The 9,053-nt window shown below is 36.5% G+C and overlaps 3 protein-coding genes across 5 annotated transcripts in view; 2 read left to right on the forward strand and 1 right to left on the reverse strand.

The window, feature by feature from the left end:
- LOC143908061 (uncharacterized) overlaps window positions 1-1,605 on the forward strand; it is a 217,848-nt gene extending 216,243 nt beyond the window's left edge. For 2 of the 3 annotated variants that reach the window (XM_077425342.1, XM_077425340.1), the window contains 4 exons: window positions 16-879; window positions 982-1,128; window positions 1,219-1,452; window positions 1,533-1,605. In XM_077425342.1, coding sequence (XP_077281468.1) covers window positions 16-879; window positions 982-1,128; window positions 1,219-1,452; window positions 1,533-1,559 — 1,272 coding nt within the window. In that variant the 3' untranslated portion in view covers window positions 1,560-1,605. The remainder of the gene's footprint in view (window positions 1-15; window positions 880-981; window positions 1,129-1,218; window positions 1,453-1,532) is intronic. The other variant, XM_077425341.1, reaches the window with a different exon arrangement.
- Window positions 1,588-3,311, reverse strand: LOC143908062 (iron-sulfur cluster assembly 2 homolog, mitochondrial). The gene is made up of 3 exons (XM_077425344.1): window positions 3,015-3,311; window positions 2,505-2,726; window positions 1,588-2,428 (listed from the first exon to the last, which is right to left on the reverse strand). The coding sequence occupies exons 1-3, from the start codon at window positions 3,089-3,091 to the stop codon at window positions 2,251-2,253; spliced, it is 477 nt and encodes a 158-aa protein (XP_077281470.1). The 5' UTR covers window positions 3,092-3,311; the 3' UTR covers window positions 1,588-2,250.
- A 225-nt stretch (window positions 3,312-3,536) lies between these two features.
- On the forward strand, window positions 3,537-7,749 carry Atg14 (autophagy related protein 14). The gene is made up of 9 exons (XM_077425349.1): window positions 3,537-3,976; window positions 4,198-4,303; window positions 4,601-4,682; window positions 4,773-5,010; window positions 5,246-5,436; window positions 5,512-5,668; window positions 5,815-5,991; window positions 6,079-6,217; window positions 6,306-7,749. Exons 1-9 carry the CDS (start codon window positions 3,777-3,779, stop codon window positions 6,465-6,467), a joined length of 1,452 nt encoding a protein of 483 aa, XP_077281475.1. The 5' UTR covers window positions 3,537-3,776; the 3' UTR covers window positions 6,468-7,749.
- The last annotated feature ends 1,304 nt before the right edge of the window (window positions 7,750-9,053 follow it).

Here is a 9,053-nt window from a genome sequence, read left to right on the forward strand (position 1 = left end):
AATGACCATTTGCAGATTCGTGCGCAAGCGAACGTTCTGAAGAAGGCTGTGATAGAGGAGCAGGCGCGCAACGCGGACATCCGGAATCAGCTGAAGGAGAAGGAGGTGGTGTTCCGTAGGGCCGAGCAGGAGATCGACAGCCTGACGTTTCGCAATCAGCAGTTGACGAAGCGTATCACTGTGCTGCAAGAGGAGCTCGACGAGGCGCAGAACAGGCCCAAGAAAGGCAAGGGCAAGGGCAAGGCATCGGAGACCAACAGTCAGATCCCGTCTCTGCCACCGCCGCCGAATAACATCCTGGACGAGGAATTTCAGAAGAAGATTGTGGAGAATGCTCAATTGTTGTCGCAGATCAGCGACAAGGATAGCGAAATTGAAAGTCTGTACGAGAGGATACAGCAATTGGAATGTAAGGTCGACTACTGCGAGAAGTCCAAGGTGGAGTCGGAGTGTCGGTATCAGGGCGCCGTATACAAATTGGAGAGAGAGAGAAATGACTTGCAGAGGAAGTTAAACGACAGGCAGAAACAGGAGGAGACTGTGTCGTGGTCTAGTAACGAAGGTAGACGCGATGGCTACGATTTCGATGCGAGAGGAGCGCTCTCGAATCATCGTCAGACAGAACCGTCACCGTTCTCTTCGCCGTCTGCCTCGCGTAGATCGTCGAAATCGCTCGGGGAAGGAAAGCCGCAAAAGTCACAAGAAGAAAGTAATGAATTTCTCTATGCAAAATCATGCGACCTAGAGAAGGAAATTAATCACTGGAAGGCCCAGTATCATATACTCAAGATAAAGTATGACGAACTAGAACAAAGAGAGCCTACGGCAACTTCGCAAATCGATGGCGACACATTAGAACCTATAGAAGTGAATAATATGGTATGTATTATCATCTGTTTCCCACTCTTCTGAAAAAAAAAATATATATATATATATTTCACATTTAACTAAATTACATGTATCAACTTTTTTTGTTGACAGATTGGGAAATTGAGCGCACCTTTTGCCATACCGGAAGAGATCGAAGCTCGTGAATTAAAAATTAGGGATTACTTCCTAGAAGAAATTGAGAGATTAACGAACGAAAAACACGTCTGCCACATAAAAAACTTAGCTATGGCCGCCAATGTAATGAGATATATTTTAATTCTCATTTTCTTAATAAATGTGCGAACGTCCCCCGTCATGTAATGTAAAAATTTGTCGGTTGTGTTTTAGAGCGAAGTTATGCACGCGCAGTTAGATACGAGCGAATCAAAGAGAGAGAAGTGCGAAGCGGCGCTATTAGAGACCCTTTCCAATTATAACGGTATACAAAAAGAGAAAGAGGCGCAAGAGGTGAATTACAAGGTACAGCTCAATACTATGAGCGAACATCTTGCCAATATGAACGAGAAGCTTATCTTCCAAACGGAGGCGATACAACAACTGAAATTTGAACTAGCTGATAAGGTAAAGATGCACAGGGTATTTGAGGAACGGTCACTTGTATGTGTGAGAGCGTTTAATATCGAGGATATAATTTCTTTCAGAACAGTAAAAAAGGAAAACAGAAGTGATCCAGGTCAGAATTGCAAAGAACAATCATTGACATTCCATTCAGTGGTATGGTTTAATCACGATCATAAATTTCTATTATGTACATAATATAGCTCAAACCTGAAAACCACTGGTTTTGCATACTCACATCTTTAGCCTGAAAGGTGCTAAAGAGCTCTCTAACTCGATGTTACGTTATTTATGAAATCAAAATAAAAATCTCATCGACGACGTTCTTTTCGTGGACGTTTACGTTATAAGTTTAACTCTTCTATGTTGCATATGTGCAACGATAATTCTTTATTTGCTCATACTTATTTACAGTAATGTACCAACTCTTGGTACGGAATAAATTTTACCATCTAAATTCATTAACAAAGAGATGCATAAATCTTCTTTTGGTATCACTTATGAGACATTTAGTTAGACCGTTTATAGTTAAAATGTAAACTGATACTACGATTGTAAATTATAAGCCGTTCTTTCTATATTAAAAGAGAATGTGTGTAAGAGACATGTACAGCTACCGTTTATGGTAGGTGTTGTGATAAAAATAATATATATTCGCCCAAAGCATATGTACGTATTGCTCTGCGCGTATTAATTATAAATAAAGTATAATTAATCTTCGGTAAACAGTTTCGAAGCTTACATAAAATCACAAGCCAGCGCTCTTACTAGTCAACAGTGCGCGCGTACATCCATCGTTGTCTACTCTACTTTAATAGCGAAGCTAGCACCGCAGCTACATCCCTGTTCCGCTAAAGGATTGTTTGTTATTCTAAAGGCAGATCGTATCAATTCCGTATGGAACTCTATCGTCGATCCCTTCACGTATTCTAACGACGTCGAGTCTATCACTACCTTAGTGCCATCCTTCCGAAATATTCTGTAACACAAGAAACGAGAGGTTTCTATCGTTCGTACATTATTTGCAGAAAAACTATGCGTGTCTGAACGCACACCTGTCGTCCTCCTGTACGTTTGGATCCAAGTCAAACTTGTACTGGAATCCAGAGCAACCACCGCCTTCCACGGTAATTCTCAGACACGCTCCGTCGTCGGCTATTTCCTTCAAACGCCTCACGCAGCTGTCACTGATGATCAAATCATCTGTAGGCTTGACAGCGGTGTTCGTTGACACTCCTCGGGATGATGTAACCATGGATACATTGTACCACGGTGAGCTGGTGGTGGAAATAAATCAGGAATCTTTGTATTAATTATATTTTTATTTTTTTATGTTAGAATATTTTTCAATGCAATTGCTAATAAAAGAAATATATTTTTTATTCAAGTACATAAAATATCTATATAATATATTGAACTCTACACACAAAATATATATGTGTATTGTGAGATGTATGATTATACGTTTTCACGTTTTAAGATAATGTAATAAAATGTTATATATTACGTAACATGAACGCGTGAGATTTGGCGCGCCAACGAGAGAGAATTTAAATATTACTCACACCAACAATCGAGAGAAATACCGATTCGCCACAAAGTTTGAAGACAGGCCCCACATGACGTGGGTTAACTTCGCCATGTTTCTCACACGGATGTCAGCTATCACTATCAGCTGTCGAGTTCGTTCCAAATTTTGCCGCCAACTTTAAGCGTATTTACAAATAATTCAAGAAACGGTCCACGCGATACTTTAGCACGAGCCAATCCGTAATGTAATGCCTCTGATGAACCATCATCTGATTGGTCAGGTCAGGTTAAAAAATAAATAAATTGCAACAAATTGTTCAGAAAATTTGAAGGAATAGTTTTAAAAAATTCAAACAAACCCTAATCTCGAGGATGTGAAAAATGACAGAACTTTCATAAGAAAAGAGTAATTAAAGTAGGAGAAAGAAAGCGACATTTTCCTCATCGAACAGCATTGGTCGGAAATCATCGCGTGACGTCAGGGCGAAACACACAGCTTTGGACTTATTGGAGCGAACGACGGGTTCGGTTCGAGGGGGACCGAGGGGGTAGAGAAGAAGGGCGCGCGGCGCAGCGCAGCGCGGCGGGCGGCGGCGCGAGTAAATAGTCGCGGATCAGCTGATGAGGCACAACACAAGAACACAACACAAGCCAGTCGGAGGAAGAGGAGGAGGGCCCGTCGTTTTCCCGCTGCCGTTGCCATTGCACTTGCCACCGCTGCCTGCTGCTGCCTGCTGGCCCTGCTGCTGCTGCTGCTGTTGCTGCTGCCGCTGTCGTCGCTGTCGTTGCTGTTGGTTATGGCGACGAGTAGCTCCGACGGCTCCTGCACCGCGCCCGCGGACTTCCAGCTCTCGTCCGAGCTCGAGGACGCGTCGAGTCGCTTGAGCGTGAACCTGCTCAAGTGCCCGTTGTGCCATAACAGCCGTCGGATTTTTTATTGCCGCCAGTGCGTCCAGAATGGGGATTTTATACATTCGAACACCGTCTACTCCGAACGGTACGTCCGATGTCACGTTTATCTTCTCTCTTCTTACATTTTTCGCGAACGGAGCAGCTCGCTGGTTTTTTCTCTCTTTTTTTTTTTACATCTTTAAGCTCCGACCGAGGCCTTGGAGCGCGTTATTTCTGAGAATACGTTATAGCTGTCCAGTGAGAGGTTGCTCCGGAAACTCGCTCGAGCTGTGGTTGTGAGTTATAATTACCGATGATGTTATTTAGGTTCGCGGATAAGCAGATGCGGCTGGTACGGCTGAAGGCTGCTAGAGCCCAGCTGGAGGAGAAGTGCATGAAGGCTCTCGAGAGGCACAAGCAAAGGGATAAACTGGTACCTGTAGAAATAATAATTATCTTCCGTTTTATAAAGCTGTAATGATATCCATATGTAAAGAGACAATGGACGTTATTGTTTATAGATACACATTTATTTTAATACCTGAGCACGAAGAAGTTCCCTGCCAACAAGTCCGTCTTTTTAATGTAGTTAAATGAAAGCTGTTATACAGAAAATTATCACGTAATTTGAACAAATGCATGTAATCGTGCAATTAGCAAGTAAAATATTATCTTGGTCAACGTGTTTACTGCAGTGATGCAACGTTACATTTTGAACCTGTAATTTCAGATTTGTGATATAAATACGTGTAAAGAAAGAGTGAGACTACTTCAATCTTTAGTAAATGAAACAAAGCAAAGTATCTTTAGAGGTAAGATTTAAAATCTGCGAGTGATAATATACTTGATCTACAGCTATCTCTCTCCCATTAATTACTTAATCTTTTTTTTTTTACACGTAGGCCAGCAACGTTTGGATGTTTTGAAAGATGTTAATCATCAGTTGGGGTTTCGAGTGCCACGTCACGAGGACAGAATAGAGAAATTACATCGTTATGTTAATGGCTTGAAAGTAAAGCAGGAGAAACAGAAGGAAGCTGTGGACAGGAAAAGGGAGCAATTAAAGAAAGTTATCAGAACTGCCGCCAAGCAGTTGATTCAGTATATTTTTCCCTTATCTAAGGTCCAACCAAATAGAAGGTATTAGATTTTATCTAAAAAATCTTGATCTTCAACCACACAGATGTTCTAAATATAAAATGTATTGATTTTAATATTAGAATACACACACACACACACACACATTTTAATTACAATACTTATTCACTAATTCTTATATTATTACTCACTTATATTATTACATGCACAATGACATAGAATTGCTAAAAATGTCGATCTCGTAGATTGTTAATATATTATAGTTTGTTATTTATAGTTTGTGCAACAGCGAGGATAGCGACAGTGCCACTTCGGATATCCTTACTAGCGCATTAGCAGATGCATCAGGTACGTCATATGTACGGGGTAGGTGGATTAGCGAGAAAGAAAGTTCTTTGGAAATTCATCATTGTATAGTTGAACCAACGTTACCAGCGACAGGAGACTACAGCGCTTATTCTCTTTGGGGTAATTGTATCTATTCCTATATTGATTAACGATATTATACGTATTAATACGTAAGTATAATCGTGTTACATTCAGTTGCAGCAAATAAAGATGGAGTACCAGGTACGAACAAAGAAAATGCGATGCACAATCCAGCGTATAATATCAGTGCTGCTTTGACGTACGCTACACAGTTGGTTAACGTTCTTGCCTATTATATTAATGTAAGACTACCATATAAAATTACTTGCGGGTATGTATCAAGAGTTATATATATGCTACGTGCAGATATATTCATTATTTTTCTCTCCCTGTCTATTTTTATTAACTTTAGTTATTATGATGTATGAACAAAGCTGTTTGTGTAATATTTTTTTCATCCCGCCTATGTTCTTTCAGCGAGTTTTGCGGAAATGAGTTGTCGGATCAAAAATTCGCTAGAAAAATAGCAAGGCTAAATAGTAATGTATTACATTTGTGTCTTACGCAAAATACGAAAATAGAAGTTTTACATCCCATGCATACGTTACAAAACTTGATGCATTTGCTCAACACTGAAATTAGTGATCTCGGAAGGTAATTCACAGGAATTTTACTGATTTTAATAAATAGAATCGAATTTGTAAAATTATGATAACCATATCTGTGTATCGTATGTTATAGAATTGGACCAATGGAAGTTGATCCGTCTGTAATAGCACAACTTCACAATCAATTAGTTCCTGATTTGGAAAATAGCGATGATTCAGCTTCCGATGAAGAAGACCTGTGTTGGGGATGGGAGGCTGTAAGTCATACTTCTGTAAGTTATATACGCTTCTCTATAACAAATCTCGAGCAATGGAAACATGATTGACGGATGCTTGTATTCATGGTGGTATATTATGTAGGTACCGAGTATCGCTTGTCCCGAAATGGCAGTACCTACTTCTGGTGCGATGATTAGTCAGCAATCTTCTAGTATGCAAGTGCATCAGAGCGTCGCTGGTGGCTTGGTAACAAGTGCGGCAGCCAGTATCGCTTCGATTTGGCGAGGTTGGACTAATAAATAACTTTTTCCTTTTGACCAATAAGTTTCTTTCGATATAGATATATTCACTGTATATTTCAAATTCTTCAAATCAAAGGACAGAAACTCAGAAGAGGTGCTTCGAAGTAAAAATTATATTTACATTATTATAATATTTGTATATCATAGGGGAAAACGGACGTGATTTGAAATCAACATGTAAATATGACTTTCTTAACTTACACGTGACATTCAAAGTAGTTCAAATACGCTGTGACAGATTCCGTTAGATCTGATATCTAACTTAGCTCGAATCTAAAGTAACTAGAGAAAGATTAATAAACTGGCTGTTTAATAAATTTACGGACATTTTATATTTCAATTGCACCACACGAAAATATTAAATTAGATTGTGATATATTAAAATGTATACTAAAATGGTCTACAAAAAAAGATGTATGTTAATTAGCACAGAGATGTATACCGATATATAGAATTTGTTATGGTAGAACATATAAATATGCAATGACTGCCTTTTCTGTGCTCATCGCTCATGCGATCATATATCTCTACAAGTAAGATATGCTTCCCTCTATTAAATATGTCATTAAATAATCATTAATATATTTTATATTGCGGGACTCATTTGATGCAGAATTAGTATTAGAATCTGTATAAAAGTCTTTGTGAACATATCTTAAGATTGTAACTAATTTTTTGCTATTTTTTGGTTGGCGACAACAATCTTCGATTGCAATAACATAATGCACATTTGTTGCTAAATAATATTGAATAAATCAGTGTATTTATTTGATATGCTAAAATAAGTGCTGAAATATTTTGGTCAATTTTTGGTTGTGAGGAATACGTACATTACATTATTTATTATATGTGAGAGACTATTGTGTAACTTGTATATTTTTTACCATAGAGTATAAAAATAAGATTTGTTAGACATTTTATACTTAATAGTATAAGGGAAAAGTATTGTAAAGTACATTACGTTAAAAAACTGATTTGATTATATTAAGTATATTAAGACGAGAGCATATTGATAAAAATAGTATTGTGGTCATTGTAGAATATATGATCGTCCATAAGAAATTAGTACACAGTTCTATAAAATAGATAGTTAATAATATGGTTTTCAAATTTTAATATTTAGTCCAGTCAATCTACAATAATCCTATTTTATTTTTGTACAGTGCATTGAACTTCATATTTTTTAGAAATAGTAACTTATTCCTGGTTATCCGATGTCTTGAAGACCAGGGTGAAGATAGTTAATAATTTGTTGACAATTGTGAAGTCAACGTAAATGTAGACATAATATATTTCATAATTATGTGATGAAAATGTTTTTTTGTGAAACATTTATCATCAGACGTTAAAATTTCTTATAAACCGAATATTTTTTTCAGACGCTATAAGAATAAAAACACGAGAAAAGATGTGGGTAGACAAATAGATACTTATTCATCACAATGCTGCATAATTTTCTTATGCATATATCCAATTTTCTGAATAATGTTACAGCGTTTTATAAACATATGACAGAGAGGAAAAAAATTTCACAAATTACAATATTGAAATGTTATCAAACATAAATCTACATATAATTTAGCACGTTTATTTAATAACATGTGTGTGTGTATGTGTGTAATTATTTTGACATGGTTGCTGTTTGTAGTATTAAAACAGGCGTTACCAGAGAAGAGAGAGATTACATATTTTAAATTAGATAATATTTAAGTTGGAGTAGATAATGGCAAATTTTAATTACAAAGCGCAACAATTTAAATCACATTTTTGGAAATGTACAACAATAAAATGTATGAAATAGCGTAAGTATTTCATTTGTATGTGGGCGTGTGTGGATGGGTGAATATACAGTTTTTATCTTATCGCGCGTACAATGGCTATGTTTTATCTGAACAAAGATGCATTGTGATACCTCGAATAAACTAGGATCTGTTTTTTTATTGTTATTGCTGTATATTTAAGTAATATCAATAAGAGAAAAATCGCATACTTTTTAAATATATCAATAACGGTATGCCCATACCATTTTAGATCTTTTGTATCATCTTCAATATTTTGGAATAAACATATAAAAATAATCTTTGTAGTGTTGTATTTATATATAAGTGAATGCATACCATCTTATATACGTATATGTATATGCTACTGAACCAGTATAATAAATTAGCTAGTAGGCAGATCGAAGGAATAAGAGATGCCAGATAAATAAATCTTGTATAATAGAAAAAGGAATACATAAATAATGGTTTCTATTTTCATATAAAAAGCAAAGAGGTTTATTTTATTTAGGGTCGAATAAAATTGCTTTAATTGCATAAGAAGTGCAATACAACCAAATATAATATAAAAAAATTAACTACGCCTTGAAGCCTGTTATGCATACAATTATACAGCAATATCAAGTGAAGAATACATCAATTTTCTACAGTTACATAATATACATTGTGTTTACATGTGAATTATGCTATGTTCATTTTTTTCATTAAAATAAACTAAATATAATTTTACATGTATCAATCCAAAGAAATATATATATAAAATCCTAGAATAGCCTTTTTAACATTATGGGAAATATATTGGATTTCTA

The sequence above is a fragment of the Temnothorax americanus genome, unplaced genomic scaffold, assembly GCF_048541705.1.
Source record: "Temnothorax americanus isolate GAGA-0224 unplaced genomic scaffold, ASM4854170v1 Scaffold9, whole genome shotgun sequence".
Classification (NCBI taxonomy): Eukaryota; Metazoa; Arthropoda; class Insecta; order Hymenoptera; family Formicidae; genus Temnothorax; species Temnothorax americanus.

What these genes read in the sequence shown, in the direction of transcription:
- LOC143908062 (XM_077425344.1), bottom strand. Translation starts at nt 3,091, where the DNA reads ATGGCGAAGTTAACCCACGTCATGTGGGGCCTGTCTTCAAACTTTGTG. An exon ending in TATTTCTCTCGATTGTTGGT is followed by an intron (nt 2,727 to 3,014) that starts GTGAGTAATATT and finishes TTCCACCACCAG; the next exon opens with CTCACCGTGGTACAATGTAT. An exon ending in AACGTACAGGAGGACGACAG is followed by an intron (nt 2,429 to 2,504) that starts GTGTGCGTTCAG and finishes CTTGTGTTACAG; the next exon opens with AATATTTCGGAAGGATGGCA.
- Atg14 (XM_077425349.1), top strand. Translation starts at nt 3,777, where the DNA reads ATGGCGACGAGTAGCTCCGACGGCTCCTGCACCGCGCCCGCGGACTTC. An exon ending in ACAAGCAAAGGGATAAACTG is followed by an intron (nt 4,304 to 4,600) that starts GTACCTGTAGAA and finishes CTGTAATTTCAG; the next exon opens with ATTTGTGATATAAATACGTG. An exon ending in AGGCTGTAAGTCATACTTCT is followed by an intron (nt 6,218 to 6,305) that starts GTAAGTTATATA and finishes TATATTATGTAG; the next exon opens with GTACCGAGTATCGCTTGTCC.